The sequence below is a fragment of the Eurosta solidaginis genome, chromosome 4, assembly GCF_040869045.1.
Source record: "Eurosta solidaginis isolate ZX-2024a chromosome 4, ASM4086904v1, whole genome shotgun sequence".
In the NCBI taxonomy this organism is placed as follows: Eukaryota; Metazoa; Arthropoda; class Insecta; order Diptera; family Tephritidae; genus Eurosta; species Eurosta solidaginis.
This window is the reverse complement of record NC_090322.1, coordinates 39027356-39048128: the sequence shown is the minus strand read 5'-3', so window position 1 is coordinate 39048128 and position 20773 is coordinate 39027356. Positions and strand designations below refer to the sequence as shown.

The 20773-nt window shown below is 40.5% G+C and overlaps 1 protein-coding gene across 1 annotated transcript; it reads right to left on the bottom strand.

Moving 5' to 3' along the window:
- Nucleotides 1-316: 316 nt before the first annotated feature.
- LOC137247834 (probable multidrug resistance-associated protein lethal(2)03659) lies at nt 317-19430 on the bottom strand. Its single transcript, XM_067778769.1, has 7 exons — nt 19294-19430; nt 10180-10410; nt 8211-10118; nt 4805-5120; nt 4595-4745; nt 3582-4530; nt 317-2232 (listed from the first exon to the last, which is right to left on the bottom strand). Exons 1-7 carry the CDS (start codon nt 19371-19373, stop codon nt 1962-1964), a joined length of 3906 nt encoding a protein of 1301 aa, XP_067634870.1. The 5' UTR covers nt 19374-19430; the 3' UTR covers nt 317-1961.
- Between the last annotated feature and the right edge of the window lie 1343 nt (nt 19431-20773).

Below are 20773 nucleotides of genomic sequence, written 5' to 3'. Positions count from 1 at the left end.
TGCTTTTATGTTATGACTACATGTGTGTTTGTCAAATAAACTCTTCGCTCTTAGCTACCCTGATTGTATGTACGTGTGGCTGCTTACTATGATGTTTACATGCACACACATATGTGTGGTTGCTTTATTTGATGTTGTTGTGCATTTATTTACTAGCAGCACAGTGCTGACATTCGCCACAATATACTCAGACTCCTATGAAGTGTCATTATGCTACAGTATTAACCCAATGAAGCCAAAAAAGCATTAAATAATTACTAAACTATTTATTTATTTACAAATCATTTGCATTAAAAACATATGCAAATGTTAATCTATATCTGTTCCATCAAAATATTTCGCTTACATATAACTAATCCACACTTGATACTTTAACCTTCATGTGCCCGTGATATAAAACTTACGTACACGGTCGGAAGTCTACATTAGTAGCAACCATGTAACTGCATATAAAACCACGATAATGTTTAGACATGTACATATAAACTAACGTTTTTATTTAAAAATATTGAATTCAAGTAATAATTTTAAGTAAAAAAATGTATTAGTTTTCAGAAACTGAACAGTATTTTCCCAAAGTATATGTTTCGGCATGAGCATCGCACACTGCTTTTTTACACCAACTACAGATTTTGCGTGTACTTTTACGATTTCCCATTTCACAGTGTTGACAACGAAGAGGATATGCTGATTGTTTATCGCTGGAAATTTAAGTAAAAATGGATAAATCACCTTTAGAAGTGGCAGCAAAGGATCCATCTAGTACCATTTCGATAGCTTTACGTGTTTGGATGTGGCCACCACCGCGGAACTTTAGAGCGTTGTTCAATTGCATAAAAAGCTGCTTGGCCAAGCTCCGCAAGAACTTTCGTCGCGGGTCTGTACGACGGTCATATGGATTGTTTTCCGGGTAAATGATGAATGATGCAAGTGCACCTATATCTAGCATGTTATAAAACATAGCTAAGGGCCAACGTAAAGTTTTGCATTTCGTTGAATATGCAGAAAGCATTTTATCCATTGCGTCGACGCGTCCTTTGTTTGCATTGTAATCAAGGATATATTGTGGATTTTTTTCTTTTCAACTACAATTGAATATGTCAAAGGTGTACTGGCAAATATTATGACTGCTCTGCCGCTTTTTGGGACGTAAGAGACCAAAGACATATTTCCATCGGGAAACCTGAACATGCTAAACTCTTCTGCTCGATTACGGTCAGCCTTCATTTCATTTGGTACAAAAGGCTTATGTTGGCGAACAGTACCAAAAAGAGCAAGACCTTTGGTCATTAAATACTTGCCCAAGTTTAGCGATGTGAAAAAATGGTCACAAATTATAGTTCTTCCGGTGTTGTCCTAATAACTTCTACTACGTCGGTTGCTCGACTAACATTTGAGTACTTTCAAGTATATATCTCACTTTTGAGTGGATAGAATGATTTAGCGTCGCACGCAAACCATACCCTTATCCCTTACTTGGCAGGCTTAGAGGGTATGTAATGTATGTAAAACAAAACTGAAGCCAACATACAAAATATACTACGATTGTGCTATTTTATTGCGAAATCGCGTTAAAATTTTCCATGTATGTACACATGCGCACACACAAACTTACATGGGTAAGGCAAGCATAGTGACAGTTGCAAAAATCATTTTCCGACAAGCTGAAGTCAACAATATAATGATATTTTGCATACATTTTATATGCTGACTACAAATGTAGACTACCGGCTGCAAGATGATGTTTTTTCAAGTAGGGTCTGGGGGTCAGGCAAATAATAGTTCGAGTGATATTATGCTCTTAATCGACTTAGAATTGATAATTAGAAAGCTACCGAAAACCTCGGGCATTGTTGTTTCGGAACTTTTTGTTTTATTTGACTTCTTTTCCCAAATTGCTACAAATGTAGAATACCGGGCACATGAATGTTAATACTTAAAAAAACACGCAAATAAATTAATCACGCCCTAACCACACGCTTTTCATAACTTTTCTCTGCAGCTCGGTGTAATATATCTGCTGTTAATTTGTCTGTATTCTGGACCAGTTTATAGAGATAGCCATGAGTGTTGCGTAGTAAATCATACGGATGGCCGAATTCTACTAATTGTCCGTCATCGATCACCATTACCTTATCATTATCCATAACGGTGTTTAGCCGATGAGCTATCGTGAGGACGGTGCAATGTTTGAAGGTGGTGTGTATTGTTTCCTGAATGAGCATATCGGTTCTGAAAGCAGAGAGAAAGAGAAGTCATGTGAATGAGTATGTAATTTGTTCCAGTCCGGGTCCCAGTCCCACTCCCAGTCTCAGTCCAAGTCACAGTCGGTCCCTATTCTACTTTCCGGAAAAAAGAATCGTAAATACTGATCTTGGCAATGGGCTATTTAAATACCAAATTTCAGGCAAATAGAACCATGCATACAATTTGTTCGCATAGATCGGTCCATGGATCACTTCCAGGAAAAAAGCATCGTAAATACTTATCTAGGCAAAAGGCTACACACGGTCAGGTTGTGGAGAAATCAAAGGATTGGTATCCTTTATCAGGTTCTCACAACTTTTTTGGAGGAGAAGAATATTCATTCTTATCGTGGTATTACAACGTGCCAAAAGCACCGGCCTATGTGTGGTTTTGCGGCAGCCACTTAAACCTAACCCAACCTAGTTAGCAGCGCACCTGTCCGAGTTATGTTGGGTTTTTTGATATATGATCGAGCTTCTGTGAGCTGCACTGGTAGTACTTTGGACTTTCAGCGCAGGCCGGTGTAACTTCCGTTTATAGCACTGCATTAAGTCCTTCCATATCCCTTATTTAGATATTTGAAAGAGAATTGCACTTTTGCCTGTTATCTGATTCTGAACTGAGTCTTACCCATAAGGATTTTTTCTGTTTTCTACACCTATCTGCAGAGATCCTCATCCACTTAAATATTTTTTTAGTTGAGTGGAAAGAGGAAGTGCTTCATGCCCTGACCGAGATATTTCACGATGAGGCTCTTCGTTTGTAGGACTCCCTTCCTTCAGTAACTACTGACCTCTCCCGGCCCGCGTATTTTTCCCATTTCTGACACCACAGTAAGCCTTGATTCCGCCCTGGTATAAGTTGCCAAGTATCTCTTCTATCCTCGTTCGCTGTAGAAAAAAGTCCTCTCATTTGAAGAAGGTGTGGCGTACATCGTATATATTTCCAAAGTACAGGCAGTTCGAGTTTGCAACCTTCCCCTTATGTGGATATATTTGCAAAATTATTTATGCTCGGTTAAAAGTTGAATCAGGTAGACATACACCTCTCCGTGTGGTCGTTTCAAGCATGAATTCAATTCGGGAATTAGTTCCCTCGGCCAATTTCCCGTAATAACGCTGCCCCACTATTGCTGCCAGCGTCGTATTGATTCCTCTCGTACATGCGTTGCAGCCGCATCTCTCCTCAGCGCTAATATACCTATATCGGTATGGTCTACGCAACGACCAGGAAACTACGCGGACTTAAAATATCTTAACTTAACTCCTTTAACCTAATCTTAATTAGAATTAACTTGAATTGTTTCATTTTATTGAGTTAAATTTGAAATTTACTCTGGATCCACATTAGCTGTAGCTTCATCCATTATCAGCAATTTGTTGTGTCTTAGTATAGCTCTCGCCATACAGACTAACTGCCGCTGACCCATGCTAAAGTTCGAGCCACCATCATGCATGCGACAATTCAAACCACCTTCCAACGACGACACGTACGCCTTCAACTTTACATCATCCAATGCCCGCCATAGCTCTTCGTCCGTCTTCTCTTCCAACGGATCCAAATTGTAACGTAGCGTACCCGAGAATAATACGGGATCTTGCGGTATAATAGAAATTCTACTACGCAGATCATGTAAGCCCAGCGCATTAATATCGATGCCATCAATCGATATGCTACCCTCATTTAGCGCCAAACGAAAGATGGCTTGAATCATAGATGATTTTCCGGCACCAGTACGTCCTACAATTCCAATCTTCTCCATAGAACTAATAGACAAGTTTAGGTTTTTAAGCGCTGGTTCAGCTTGTGCCACATAACGTAGATACAAGTTTTCAAACTTAAGCTCTCCAGAACTTGGCCAGCTGTGTGGCAGCTGTAAACTCGTATCCGTTTCCAAAGCAGCTTCTGGTGGTAACTCCGCATACTCAATTATACGCTCTACACTTGTCATATTATTACCCATTTCAGCTGTCTGACGCATACCCCATTGGCACATAATGATCAGCGTCATAGATTGAGTTATAGCAAGACCGACATCACCGCTATAGAACTCACTCTCGCTAACCAAGAAACTAAAAGTGACTGCGACTATAAAAAGCACACAAATGAGATCGGTCCAAAAAGCAAAAGCGCGATTAATGCTGACGTAAAGAAAAAAGGCTGAGGTGTTTGTATTTTGATGGTGATGGAACTCGTTATCCAAGTAGCTGGCAGCGTTAAGGGCACGTATTGTTGTAAGACCTTGGAAGGTTTGATTTGTGTGTGAATATATAGGACTGCGCGCTGTGTAAGAGAGAAAATAGAAATTTTAGTTAAATTTTAATATAAACAGATCAGTCGAACTCACTCAAGCTCTCGATACGTTTGAGACTGCGACTTGCATTGATATAGAGCTGACGACACAAATAGAGTAGCGATATCATTATACCAGCAGGTATAAGCAGCCAATAGTTTGAGTAAGCTACTGTCGTCAAGACCGCAACTAGATTTGTGTAGAACTGCAATGGAGAATTTTCAGCAAAAGAGAACCATATTTAACCATCACTCTCTTACTCACCGTGTACGAAGCCAACATCGCTTGAGGTAGTGAAATATCTATATTTGATATATCACTTGAGAAACGATTCAATATGCGTCCAGATGTATTTGTATTAAAGAAGCGCATACGCGCTCGAATGATACCGTTAAAGAGATAGTCATGCAGATGTAACGATATGGCTAAACAAATATAGAAGAAGCCGAATGTACGCACGATGTTAAGTACGAGCGTGCACAACATGAGTATCGTGTAGATCATTACCATACGCTTACGGTTCTTAGAATAAACAGCGGGATTTTCATATATTTGCGGCTGTGATTCCTCCCATGTAGCCCTGAAAGGGATTGAGATTGCTTAAATCGATTTTATGCTTGCGCTGTAGTTAAAAAACAAAATAATAGGTAAGGTTGAACTGGCCGGCCAATAACGACTTCACATAGACTGAATTTCTACATAATGCTACCAGAATTTTTTTGACGACCAAACGGAAAAACCCCAATTAGGTACCAGGACTTGTGTTATAGAATAACTCCGTCCCCTTCGCAAGTAATAGAAGCTCTCTAGGACTTGTCTTGATTGCTGCCTCGAGATCTGATCCCTAGCAGCGGGTTCCATGAGCTCGCGAGCGCAGGACACGAACACAGAACGTCCTCAACAGTTTCCTCCTGTGACGCCAAAAGACAGTAACCAGTATGCCCACCGTTAAGTCCCTTCAAGAGTTATGAGCAACTTTGTGGGTCTAACATCGTGTGAAAATCTTGCAGGGAGTGCAATGAACCCAGTACTGCTATTGAAACTGAAGCTTTGATGCTCAAGAACGTAGCATGACTACTTCCTTCTTTATTTCTGCTGAGATTTTCTTTCATTCGTAGGGCTGCGATTGCGGCTATTCCTCTTTCTTCCAAATCCAGTAGTGGTAGGTGCAGGAATCTAGCTGGATGTCTCAGTTGGTGTTGAGACAAGAGCGCTCCTATTTCAGAGCTCCGAAGCGTTTGAGGTTCGTGGTCCTTGTAAGCGCTAAATCGCGCATCCGATGACTGTAAACATCCAACATACTACTTTGGAAGACCCTACTACCACACTACACAAGAGTTGCTTTTTACTGGAGTACAACGCATTTGTTGCTTTCTTAACCCGATCTGCTTTTTTCTCACTCCGTAGTTTCCTATCTAAAATGACTGCAAGATACTTGACATTGTCACTACAAGAATATCTTGCAAGACTATGGCCGCCAACCTTGAGTTTTATAAGTTTCGAGGTTTAATATCTTATTGCTGAAATATCGGTTTTTTTCGCGTTGACCCCAAGCCCGAACTTCTTGCCCAGTTGCATATTGTTGATAATGCAGTGTCCATTATATTGCAGAGAGGAAATTTTTCCCGTATAACAGTACAAATATCGCCCGCGTACGCAATCGCCTAATAGCGGTCCTCCACTTCTATGAGGTGTAGTCGTTGGTTAACGGTCACCGCCCAAAACAAGGGGAGAGAGAATACCTCCTTGCAGGTTCCCTGTATTCACCAGCGTATAGAACATTTTTCCACTTAGCTGCGTGTGAACAGTTTGGCCTCAGTAGGCCCAATAGGATGCTAAAAAAAACTTTAGATTAAGATTAAGGCGGAAAGACAGCCAGTTTAATGATTCTTTACGTGAGCAATCTAAGACTCCCAAGACCGTAGTATTCTACTCTTGTTTGCTTTTGAAAATTTCAGGAGAGGAACTTACTTTAATAAAAGAAAGACTAAAAAGTGCAAGGATCGCCACGGATTTGCTATTACAACAGGGACCATGTTCAATTTTGTTGTTAGACATATGAGACCCAAGCGGGTACTCGGTCTTGTAATATAAAAACTTACAACGGGGAGACCATGTCCAATTTTCTTGTTAGACATAATATATCCTATTGAAAGTCTGTATGTATTTAACTTTTCTGTACTTATATATGTTATGTTATATCTTTATATGAATAAGTAAATTTCTTTTTGTAACATTTCCGTATAATAACTTAATCGGATTGATGTACTGCCTAAAAGACTAAGTCTTCCTTGTACAAACTCTAAATAAATAAATAAATAAATAAATATGAGACGCAAGCGGGTATTCGATCTTGTAATAGAAAACTTTAGTGTGTGGTTTTGTTGTAAAAATTGGTAGGAAGGAGATTTATTTACCAAGGCTCGAAATAAGACATCTAGATAATCTTTTTTTTTTTTTTGAGGCCAAGCAGAGATCTCGACCTAAGCTAAAATAGTCGTTGATTTCCGGTTAAGGAGGTAGCTTCTTTCTATCAAGAACAACGTTTGAACTTTACTAGAGCTAGTAGAACGAGTAGAAGAAGAATATGGTCGGTTGACTGAATGTGCTCATAGTATTACCAGATGTCTGGTCTACAACTAAACTGAAAAAACTGCACCAAAAACCAGGACCTTTATCATAAAATAACTCTACGGTCTTGGCAAACATTACAAGCTTTCTAGAGCCTATCCTATATGCTTCTCCTAGAAATGATAGCCCACTTAACTTTTATGGGTGAGACTCAACTTTATCTCTCATACCAAGGTTCACCTGTATTATATGGGACCACATCGTGCAATATAATTTAAACTTTTATTTATCCGAGAGTATTTCTCAATCTGCAAAGCATCGTCGGCCCTCCAGTTGAAGATTTGAAGGATGAAAAAAAAGATTTTGTAGGTTTAGAAAATTTTGCCGTCAGGATTTAACTTACAAACGCTTTAAAAGCTTCACCGTTTCACTCAACTGGCTGTTTCTCTCATTATATCATATCTCTCATCTCTCATTTCATCTCTGATGTGACCCATATCTAACATGAACTTTTTCTATGTAGCCTTATTTTCTTTCCCTTGAATACATCTCTCATTTGAACGTATACCTGATGTTACCTTATCTAACATATAAGCAAGTCTCCAACATTTTCTTATTTTTCAGTTGACCTGTTTCCTCTCCCTGGTACTTATCCTACATTTATCTTCCTCAATTAAACTTCTGCCTGTCTCAAGCTTCGTTTATACTTGAACATTTCCCTCGGCCACTTTGTCTTCTGTCTCTCACTTGAGTGCATTTCTCATTTGGTCCTTCACTCAGCTCTATTTTGACTTTTTTTCACGTAAATCTTGTCTCCTTTCCACATTGTTTTCTCACTTAAACGGGTTTTTGACTCGATGGTCCCTCTTATGTGATCAATTATATATTTTTTCAGCATTCTTGCAGATTTTTTATTGTATGGTTATCCTCCTCTCTCTTGAATGAAAATATATCTACAAGAGTGTCTTAAGTCTAACCTTATATTCCCCCTCTCATACACTTGCTCTAATTCCTCAATTTAAAGAGGCGCTAATCAGCTCCTAAATCACCCTCGTTCCTATCTCCCAAAGATTTGGGCTACACATCGCTCAAAACTTACCATCTCGATATGAATATATCCATGCCGGCTTGACAAGCACGCGCCGCAATAAATAGCGCAAATATCGCCAAAATCAGCCAAGTCTTACGCAATGCACGAAAGTATGCCACATAAGTACTGAAACGTATAAAACCTTGCATTTGTTGTTCCATGCGTTCCGTACCCGTATCCTGCGGCAGCTTGTCTTGCAAACTCTTCTCCTCCTCCTCTGACACTTTAGCCATTACACTCTCCATATGTAGAATTTTAGGACGCTTTTCTACTTGCTCTTGCGTCAAACTCAAACGTTTGCTAATACGCTGTTCCAGTAACTCGTAGGTGCCTTGCATCTCAATTGCGCCATCCTCCATTAGTATAACCCAATCGGCATCTTTAAGATTGTAAACGCGATGTGTAACCATTAAACGTATTTTCGTGCTCAAGTAGTCGTAGAAGCAGTTACGTAAGAGCCGCTTCGCTACATGCGAATCGACTGCAGATAGTGGATCATCGAATATGTAAATATCGGCTTGACGATAAACAGCGCGCGCTAAGCTAATGCGTGCCTTCTGCCCGCCGCTTAAACTAATTCCACGTTCACCTACAATAGTTGAGTCGCCATAAGGCATTATTTGCAAATCGGCTTCAAGCTCACATACGTGCAGTACATCTTTGTAGCGTTGTGCATCGAAGGGTTCAACGAAGCAAATATTGTCACGTATACTTGCTTCGAAGATCCAAGCTTCTTGTGGCGCATAACTGATACGTCCGTGTATCTCCATATTTCCCTTTGTGATTTCTAATTCGCCGAGTATGGAATTGAGTAGCGTACTCTTACCTACGCCGACATTACCAACAATGCCTACGAACTGCCCAGGGCGTATGTAAACACTGATATCGGCAATGTGATTGCGACGCTTCTCTAGCTCCTTACGATCCCAACTTGCGTATAGGTTATGCATAATTATTCCTTTCTCAATAGCATTCGAATGGTGTACACGTCCCAAGAAGTTCGCCTTGTCAGCTTTTGTCAAGTCAACACCGAAATTCGCAATACCACCTTCAGCAGGTTTCTCGCTCTGCATAAGAAATTTGAGTATACGACGCGCGCAAACACGCGTCTCAGCCCACGTCGTGATGGATAGCGGCCAATAGTGCAGTAGCGATTCATTGAGCGCGTCATAATACGAAGATATAATAAAAACCTTCTTTGCTGTTATAAAATCACCAGTATGTACATACGCGACGACGCTTACGAAGAGCGCAAACTTCGAAATCATATTCGTACACTGAATACCCGCATAAATATTCATTGAGCCGCGTATGGCGCGTAACTCTCGCTTACGTATAGCCGCTATCAGCTTGGCGAAGCACTTTTCCCACGCATACATTTTAATCACTTGTATAGCTGTAATAATCTCATTCATCAACTTCACACGATCATCACCATATTCGGCAAAACGATGTCGATACTTGCCGACAGCCTTAGCTGACCAAGCTTGCAGTGGTATGAAGGCGGCTATTGCGGCAATGCCCACAATTGCAGGCCAGCCAATCTGATAACACATTACATAACCGAAAACGCATGCCTCGATCGGGCCTTTCCAAAGATCGTGCACAAAGTAGAAAGTTGTATCGAATTGTGGTAAATCAGTAGAGAGTACGGATATAGCAAAACCACTCAAACCGCTGTTGTCGGCGGTGACAGAACTGCGTAGGCATTTGCGATAGACCAATCCGGCGCAAGCGACGCGTATTGTTGTGCCAATTTTGAAGAGAAAAAACATGAAGGGATGAAAGCATAGCGAGGCAATGAGTGAGCAGAGTACGATACCAGCAGCGACGTAGTAAGCTTCTTCTTTGGTTATATCTGTTTGACCTTCGGCGAAGTAGGCAACAAGTTGACCGAGAAAGAGCGGTTGGAAAGTGCTGAAATTTCCTTATTTCGATTATTATTACCCTAATGGTATGCTCATTTCTACTTACTTACTGTATTGTAATTTCTAATAGCGAATAGACTATACACGTCGGCACAAAGCGCCAACCAAAAGCGCAAAAGATCATATGCAAAAGGCTTGGGTTTTTTCGGCGCGTTTCCTTCTCCCAGTATGTGATAAGTGCGCTCGAAAGCTGTTTACTATCCAAATGTGGCACGTGTTCATAGATGTCATCTTGGCGTAGATCGTTGGCGTAACCTCTCGTGAAAATGCCGCGTGTCCAACTGAAATAGAGAGAATAAGAGTAAGACTTTAAGGTGGCAGATGAAAAAGTAAACACTTTGATAATAGCAAGGCGGAACGATACAAGGTGGCAGCATGGGACAGCTGATTATAACCTTTTTTTATTTGATTTGATACATCAACTTCCGGCGCAGTACGATTTTAACATTTGTCCATCGAATTTACAAAAACAAAATACATGGAATTTTTATCCATGTTCATAGGTATGTGTCCATGCTGCCACCTTGTATCGTTCCGTCATGGATAATAGGTAGTGTTAAGCAAACTATATGGATTATTACATAGTTTCTCCCCGACTAAAATAAGAAGGTAAGAAACTGCTCATGAAACAGCCAGTTAAAGACTACGCATTCGGTGTTTCATACCTGATCACTGAGAGAAATCTTTGACCTGACGATGTTTTGCATTATTTCTCACTCACTTTTTAACACTGCGAACATCAACTTGAACGATGAGGAATGCCGCGCTGCTTCGGAAAGGAATAATGCTGCCTTTAACATGCCAACCTAATAAAACCGCACTGCGTGCTTTTAGCGCACGCAAACAACCGGCGTTTTTTGCCCTAACCGAAATAAGTATGCGTTGCGATAATCTAAAACATGTATGCAAACGTCAAATCTAAATGTCATGCAGAACAAAAATTGGAAATCGAGTTAGGTTATCACGCAGCAAATTCAATTTCGGTTGCTTTCATACAAGTTGTGCATGAGATATTTTTGACATAAAATGACTTGCGTGCGTTTATATTAGGTTGGCATGTAAGGGCACGCTGCGTACGGGTGCAGTATCGCTCGGTGTACGATTGCATTTTCGTGACATAAAGGTGGAAGAGAGATGCCTAATGGGATTTAAGGGGTTGATAAGCGTAATACAAAACTTTATGGCTTCAAAGCTTCCGCAACCCAATTGTCAACGTCACTTACGCGAGGGAAATCCGATAACAAAATGAATGTATCATACACATATTTAGCAGGCGAGACTCTGGCGACCCCAAGTTCCTCATGCAACTAAGGGGTGGGGGAGGGGGGCGTTATGGCCTAGAAGGTTTAATTAACCGTTATATTAACCGTTCGCGAGATGGTCGGGCTAGTACCTTAATAGTGCTTTGTTAGTGGAACGTACCGGGTCTATATCCGGCAAAGCACCATTAACATCGATAGCACTCCCCAAAACCTTCAGGGAGTGTCTTTATCGTTAATACAACAACAACAACCACAACAACAGAAGAGATGCCTAGTTAGAAGAAAGAAGAAGCGATATGTGCAAAGCGCTGCAGATGCTAACTGATAATGCATGAGAATTTATTTAGAAAGTCCGCCGAATGAGGGAAAGTTGCTTGATCTTGGAAATTTCCGGCAGGACTAACTATGACGACCTATTGACTGACGCTCGAAAGTGCTAAGTTTATGAAGGAAGAAAATCTTCTCATTGTTAGTACGATACCACAAACCATGACGACGGGATATACTTTTCGTCTCCCGACAACGGAATCAGTCTTCCTTGTATCACATTTAAAGCCACATCTAGCATATTATGCGAAAGTGCGAAATCTTTTCGCCAGCACAACTTAGTGGTGCTTAGGCGCTTAGGTAATTTCAGGCGTTGTAAGGCAAATAACGCCAGTCTCAGCTACTCCGCTATAACGTACGCCAACTGGCAGCAGCAAAAAAGAAAAAGTCTACTATAGTTTCCCTGAAGACAGCCCCCTCTCTTTGCTGATTTCAGAGTCTTCACCCATCTCGTGGCTTTTGCGCTTTTAAACGCTGTATATGCATACAGCTCATTCCGACGTTTTTGGCATCGTGGCAAGAGAAAAACATTTCGAGGATAACTTTCCTTTCGAATTCTTTAAGTGCTTTCCATCTTCTCACTACACTGCCCTTGCTTCCAAGCCGAACATCAGAATAGGTATGATGAGGTCTTACAAGCATGAAATCAACAAAACAAATCAACAAGGAAATCCAACGGCGAGTCACTCTTGTGTGCTTTCTACGACTGTGTTCACAATTGAAAACTCACACTGTGTCTCTCGACGAACAAAAATTACGCTCAGTATATGAGTCTCTCGATATAGCTGTCCTGATATAGGCCTCGGAATTGTGAGGTGTCGTTGAAAAGTGGAATAACGCTTAGGTTATTTGACAGAAAAGTTCTCGTGAAGATTTATAACTAGTGACTTATGTTGGTCAAACGACGAAGGAGTTTTAATAATGAGCTTTGTGCAGATGTGAATATACTAAGATACTAAGTCGTCTGACTTCGCTGGCTATACCGAATAGCTGAGAACGTTGATGTTTCAAAGTTATTATAATCGACGCCAACCAGTGGACCGACATGATATCACATCCCATCACGTGATATCACACCATATGATGTGATATCACATCATATGACGCTATCACATTACGCCATAACACTTATGTCATAATAAACGTCAGTTAGCAAAACGGAAAAAAGACTAACGTGTTTTTAAGGCTGACGAAGCGTTTTTTAACTGCTAAGCACCAAATAAATAAAGAGTTTGGAGCAGTGACTGATGTAGACTATAGATTCTAGATTATGGATATTTAACAATACAATTAAATATGTTTTCAAATACAATTGAAAACTAAGTTTCATTGTCGCGTTTTATCAGTGTTTAAGTTTTATCTTAAGTAATATAAAAAACCAATAACATAATTATATGTGATTTGTTCATCATAAGTCGTCAAAAAGCACTTAATTTGACAAGAATTACAATGAAGCTTTTTCTAATGTTTTTAAGTGTGAACATGTCAAATTGATTCAACTACAATCGTCAATAAATATTAGTAACAATTAACGATGTTTGTATAGTTTCATAATCTTTAACCTAAAACATTTTATTACGCAAGAAAATATTTTAAATTTCTGGAGATGGCTTTGGAGAACTTAAAACACACAGATTAAAAATTTTGCAGTTCTTTGCACTCCGCTGAATGTCATGGAGCTGGTGTCTAATTGGGACGTCTACGGAGCAAGCTTCAAGGGATGCGCCCTTTTTAGCTAGTTCGTCCGCTTTTTCATTCCCACCTATTTCCATATGCCCTGGGACCCAATATAGATGTATGCTTCTCCCTGTCCCGATTCTCTCCAGGGACTGCTTACACTCTAACACGTATTTAGATGCTGTGCTATGCGAGATTATTGCCTTAATTGCTGCTTGACTGTTAATATAAAAGTTAACACGATTGCAGCTGGGGCTATTTTCTTCCAGGGGTTCTACTGCTTTGGTTACGGCTACTATTTCCACTTGGAAAACGTTACAGTAATCCGGCAGCTGTAGGATCTGTTTATTTCCCGATCAGCACAGAAAGTTCGGACAAACTCCAATGCTTCCCAAGGCAGTCGGTTCTATGTACCGGAGCGACTCGGGATTTTCCCGACCAAGGACTGTCTTTTCAGTGTAACCCCATTTAATTTTTGCGTCCCTCCCACAAATTGTCATCCTTCCAGCAGCTCCTTGCAGCGGGACTGCTCCATATTCTCTTGCTCCGGGAAGGTATCGAATCCAATCCGGGTCCGTCTCCTGACCCCGGTCCTGAGAAATGGTTGTGCTGCATCTGCCGGAAAAGCATCTTTTTAGGACGGTCATACTCTGTTCAGTGTGTCTCGTGTAAGGGATGGTTGTATCGGACAGGTTGTTCTGGGCTTGATCCCAAAACCCGACGTCCGCGTAACTTTTATAAATCTTTTGTGGCTCTTTTCTGTTCACGTCCAAGGGCGTCCCGTAGTATACTCCTTAATGCCCATTATGATCTATGGCATTCAAACTTGCGGGCGGACAGTAGGGGTGAGATGTTGGCGAATCAAATAGAAGAAACGACGTTCTGCACAATAAACAGAGACGCCCCCACACGTATGGTAGGAAGCTGTCACAGTTCGCCGGATATCTCAGTCGTGAGCGCAGAACTCGTAAACTGCGTCAACTGGCAGCCGATGGTAACATTGGCATCGGACCACCTGCCTATACTTATTTCGTTCGAGCGTACCGCCGACTTCATCGTTACAGAAAAACGCACTTTCATAAACTTTAAAAAAGGAAAGTGGGACGAATACAAATCTTTTACAGACAACCACTTTGCTGCCCTCCCTATCCCGAATAATGCCCACCAAGGGGAGCGTGCGTTCCGCAAGGTCATTGAATCCGCCTCGGCACGTTTCATTCCCGCCGGGAGAATTCCCGAAATTCGGCCCCACTTCCCGGCGGAGGCCGCAAGTCTAGCGAGAGAACGTCACTTTATAAGACAGCTCGACCCAGGCGACCCCAAATAAGGGATATAAACCAACGCATCAGATTGCTTGTGGATGAACACAAGCGGGCGAAATGGGAGGAGCACCTAAGAGGTTGTAACCTCTCTGCTGGTGTGGGTAAACTTTGGTCCACCGTAAAGTTCCTATCGAATCCGTCTAAGCACAACGACAAAGTTTCCATCGCCTTCGGCGATAAAGTGCTGTCGGATTCGAAAAAATGCGCAAGCGCTTTCTGCCGTCAATATGTAATGCATTATACGGTCGACAAAGATAGACGGAGGGCCAACAGACACGCACATAAACATATATTCAGCTCGTCATCAATTGCCATCACCGCCAGAGAGGTTGGAGATGCCATTGGTCACGCTAAACTAACCAAAGCAGTGGGCGCACACGGCACAGACATGCCGATGCTTCAAAGCCTAGGGAAAGAGGGTTTCAAATACTTAGCACATGTCTTCAACCTGTCTCTTTCCAACTTTGTCATACCCGAAAAATGGTGGTGGTCCCGCTACTAAAGCCTGGGAAACCAGCTAACATAGGAGAGTTGTATCGTCCGATATCTCTCCTGTCGCCAGTAGCAAAGACGCTTGACATCATTTTACTCCCCTACTTCCTAGCAAATTTGCAGCTAGCCTGTCATCAGCATGACTTCAGAAAACTCCATAGCACCACCACCGCGCTAAATGCCATCAGCACCCAGATAAATTGCGGTTTAAATCAAAACCCCCACCATAGAACAGTACTCGTAGCGCTAGACCTATCAAAAGCTTTTGATATGGTCAACCATGGCACTTTACTGCAAGACCTGGAAGGGTCTACCCTTCCCCCATGTCTTAAAAGGTGCTCCGCAAATTATCTGGGTGGTCGGCAGGCATCGGTGCAATTTAGAAACGAAACATCAAAACCAAGAAGAATTAAACAAGGGGTGCCACAGGGTGGTGTCCTATCCCCACTTTTGTTAAATTTCTACATATCTAAGCTACCTTCACCACCAGAAGGAGTCACTATAGTTTCATACGCCGACGATTGCACAATAAAGGCCACGTGCACAGGCCGACAGATCTATGGACTCTGCAACAGAATAAACGGCTACCTCCCTGACCTCTCCAGTTTTTTCGCCTCGTGAAACCTGGCATTGTCACCGACTAAATCTTCCGCGACCTTATTTGCAACATGGACGTCCCAAATGTCGACCATTTTGAACATCCACGTCGATGGCACTACGCTACCGACTGTCCTACACCCCAAAATCTTGGGTGTGACGTTTGATCAGGATCTACATTTTGGTGAGCACGCAGCCGCAATTGTTCCAAAAATCCAGAGCCGTAATAAAATCCTCAAATCCCTTGCTGGCAGTACCTGGGGAAAAGACAAAGAAACGCTCATTACTACATACAAAGCAATTGGCCAGCCGTTTACGTGATACGCGTCACCCATATGGTAGCCAAGACTAAAAATTACCCACGGGAAGAAGCTACAGACCTGCAAAAATAGTGCTCTCAGAATCGCCACGGGCTGTCTTCTTATGTCCCCAGAACATCATCTACATAATGAGGCGAGAATACTCCCCATCAGGGAGAGAAATGAGATGCTAACCAAACAGTTCCTGTTGAATACCCAGAAACCTGGGCATCCAAACAGACATCTGATTGATGGGCCAACACCGCCTAGGGGCTTAAGGATTCATCTCCGTAAGCATTTTGAGGAAATACGGCACTTGAGAAGCCAGCCGTATGAAGCAAAAACCACAAGCAGGTCCTTGGTGAACTCCACAAACAGGCGTCGGACCTTTATGTCAGGAATTGCCCGGTTAATCCAGTACTCAAAGAAAAGTACCCAAAACTTGTGGAAGAGGAACGCATACTCCCCAGGGGAACGCGTGTCACTCTTGCTCAACTTCGTTCTGGATACTGTAACAGGTTAAACTCTTACCTATCCAGAATCAACACCAACATACAAAATGTATGCCCCGCTTGAAATGTGTCCCCACATGACACCAACCATCTCTTTAATTGTAATGTGGAACCAACGCCTCTAACACCCCTTTCATTATGGTCCACCCCTGTTGAAACAGCAAGTTTCCTTGGACTCCCGTTAGTGGATATTGATGACAATTTGTGATCGGTCGCGGCTGTTAGGTGGGCCGAAGCACTGCTGCAACAACAACAACAACAAACTCCAAGCCAAATTTTAATATTGTGGTGAATATTAGCATCACTTTGATGTTAGTAAATAATCACAACAACAACAAAAAGCAAGCAACCACACTTATGTACATGTGCACATTAAAGCAAGCAGCCATACTTATGTACAAGGCAACGAAGAATATTCCACACACATAATCAGCAGCTCGAAGCAAAGAGTGTATTTCACATTCACACATGTAGTCAGCAGATAAGAGCAGAAGCTGTTTCTCACACATACACATGCATATAGCTAGAAGAAAAGCATAAACTACAGATGTACATGTATATAGCTAAATAACCAATACCAAAATGCTCGTGAAAAGTCTAGGCCTTAGGAGAAATAGATGAACGACGCTAACTGAGAGTATAAAAGCAGCGCGGCGCACGCAATAATCAATCAGTTTGACATAAACACGCTATTAGTGAAGTGTAATTTGTAATTGTGAAGTACTACTCCCAAAGTAATCTAAATAAATACCATTTTGCAACACGAATATCGAAGTTATTTATTCGACAGTTCAGCGATTCGAACGTTGGCAGAAGGTGACTAATTATCAGGAAATCCCCAAAATTCGTTACAATATGTTATATTCAAAATCTTTTGATTTGCCGCTTAAACACTTTTAGTAATAGTAATGGTCAGGAAAACCGCGTGCCAAATTTAAGCATGATATCTTCACCGAGTTAGGAGTTATGCAAAAAAAGATTTTTGAATATTCTCTTTTTCGAAATAAAGGTGCTGCAATATTTGTATTTCTCTTCATAAAGTCAACCCAAATATTAAGCTCCAACACTTTATTCTTTTATCGAAATTTTGCGATATCGTAAAAATGGGCGTGGTTATAGCCCTACTTCAGCCATTTTCAATAGCAATCTATAGTGGGTCAAGATAAGCCAATATCCCGACGGACGGACGGATGGACATGGCTTGGGGCCGTTTTCACCATTTCCAGTTAAGTAAGTAAGAAAATGTCGATAACTTATAGATAAGTGACTAACTGGAGTTGGTGGAAAGGGCTTTTAAGCAAAATATTTTTCGATGCTGAAATATTCCGTAAAGTTGTTCAAACCGTGACGTTGTAATACCGCAAATACAAATTTAGTTTGACTCAATCAAACTTACACAAATTCAACACAGCACCACTAAAGTGTCAAATTTAAATAATAATTTTATTAAAAGAACTTTATCAAGATTTGCTATAAATATTTCCAAGTACTTTTCAAGCAAACGTTTTGTTGCTTTAAGCCGTCATTCATATTTGATAAGGTAGTTTTTCGAATTTGTCTTTGCATCTATATAAATTTTTGATAACGGACGGACATATTGGAAACATATATTTTTTGAGCCCTAAGTAAGGAGCAATGATTGATTTATTGCTTAAAAAGATACACTTTTGAATGAGTTGAATTAAGAATGTCATCAGAAACACACAGTGTTTTTCGTAGATGGCTTTAGGGAAACCATTGCCATGAAAACTTTATCCAAAGAGATCTGAAATGCAACCAGGATAACCGACGAAGAAATTTCAGTTAAAAAATCCGGAGTACTAGCGTCAGCACTCAGATAATTTTACTTCAAAATCTTCAGCGAAGTTATTAGTAGCTTCACTAGGGCTCTTAAATAAATATTGCACTGGTTAGAGTAGAGCATAGTTTTTTTTATTTTACGTAGTTCCAAAAAGTTCGGACTAACTTGATTATACAACTTATTAGAGCACCAACATCTAATAAAAAATTGATGTAAGTAACATTTTTTCTTCGTGCTTGATATTGTGACGAATACTCGCAACACTAAGGGATACTATCATCTCTAAGCCGATACTGAGCAGTAACTTGTATGCACATAACCAAATTAATCATTATGTCTTCACATATGTCCATACAAGAAGCGGAGAGCAACGCACAAACACATGCATATATCTGAGATACTCCCAGAAGTAGGCAATTATTTGTGCAAGTATCACTCACATATACACGCGCATATGAGAAGCTATACACGTGCATCTGTAGTTATAATTTTATAGCTGGTAACTAAGTAAATTCTAGAAACGCCTAGAAGTATAGAACGACGAAATCAAAGAGTATAAAAGAGCGCAATCTGAGCAATCATAGATTCAGTTTGATTTAAGCACGTATCTGTCGAGAAGTAGTAGTGTTATTGTGAAGTACTTGAATAAAGACCATTTTTGCATTATTCAATATTGGAGTTATTTATTCAACAGTTTAGTGATTCGAACGTTAGCAGAAGATTTGGAATAAGCGGAATTTTACTAAATTTGTTACAATATAATTTTTCTTTTCACAGTCTACTTTTAATGTAGTTTCGTGAAGATGAGAATAAAATCAATTTAAGATGAGGTGTTTATTATTTGTTTAATTTTTCACTTTTCTTATTTTACTCACATGAAAAACCATTTGGACATAAAATTGGCTGTGAGTATGGGATTCGTTTTACGTTTTACACTTCCTTTTGATGAATTCATATTGTTTTTGCATACAGTTCGTTGTTAAAAGGTACATAAACTTAAAATATTACTAAATGTGTAGCAAGTAATATTATTTTTTATTTTTTTTATAAATTTTGTTTAAATAAATTTGCTTCACTTTCATCTGTTCCACTTTTTTCATGCAACACTTTTTGCAATTATGTACAATTTTAAATTCTAAATGTTAAACGACACCCTTGTAAAATTTAAGCATGAACTATAGATGTCGATTGATCTATTTTTGAACCCAACCGCATCTAAGTACCGTCATATAACGCTCCGTTTGAGCGAAGTAACGAAAATGTTTAAATTATTCAATATGCAATCTTATTTATACTAAATTGATATTAACATATAGTATATATATCTTATCAAATTTATAGAAAAAATAGCTTAAGTTCCAAGCATTGATTTATACACAAAATAGTGGAATTGGGCTCCCAAAACGAATAGGGCGCGAGAAAAAGAACAGGTGGAACCTACGCCTCTAACACCTATCTCCCTATGGTCCACCTCTGTTGATACAGCTTGGACTCCCTTTAGAGGACTTTGATAACAAATTGTGAGTGGTCGTGCCAATTGAATGGGGCGAAGCACCGTTAATACCACAACAACAGAAAAAGAGCAGTTAGTTTCAGAAGTTCTAGTCTAAGAGCCCCAAATGGAAAAAATATGTTTTGCAGCGAATCTTAAGAAACTCATAACTCTGCACCTTCTGTTATGGTTCGATTCACTGAACAAATAAACTCAAATATTCTGTATATAAAATGCCCTTTATTAACAACACTACTATGGTACTAGATTTTCGCGTACTTCACCCATGGCGTGTTAAAATTGAAGTAATTCACCATCACTTGGACTGCGCCGCTTTTAACCTCTCAGTTGCCCTCGTTCGCCTATCTATCACAGCCAATTAAGTAAGTAATTAAGCTTTGTCACATGATGTACATTTCTTCCAATCAGCGGCAGAGAATCGTCACTGGTACTTGAGGTTTATGCTGCTTTTGGGGTCATGGTTTTGGTCCCGGTTGCAACTGAAAGCCATGTTGCTGCTGTGCCCGTTTGCGGCGTCAATGCGTTTTGTAATAGCGTTACCGGCGGGGCGGTAAGCGCCCCTTTGTCTCATACTTTTCATTTTCTACATTCATTAGTTTGCTGTTGGGTGCCGGCTCTAAGCCGCTATATCTGCTCGTCGTAAAAACGTGCTAAGAAAAACAAAGTCCCTGTTGTTATGTTTGCGCGCAGGGACGCCACGCTAGGGATTACACAAGTCCTTATGAGCTTTTCTATGCAGCTCCGCGACAAGCGCTTTTTTTTTTTTTTTTTTTTTTTGCGGGGAGGCTGAAAAATGCCTAATGCACCATAATTGCTGCCGTCGCAGCAACCGTGTGTCCGTA

Bases quoted from the DNA above. Each gene is read 5' to 3' on its own strand.
- LOC137247834 (XM_067778769.1), bottom strand. From the start codon at position 19,373: ATGAATTCATCAAAAGGAAGTGTAAAACGTAAAACGAATCCCATACTC. The intron at 4,531-4,594 runs GTGAGTTCGACT...TCTCTTACACAG, and splicing joins CAAACGTATCGAGAGCTTGA to CGCGCAGTCCTATATATTCA. The intron at 2,233-3,581 runs GTAAATTTCAAA...CTCTGCTTTCAG, and splicing joins ACAGCTAATGTGGATCCAGA to AACCGATATGCTCATTCAGG.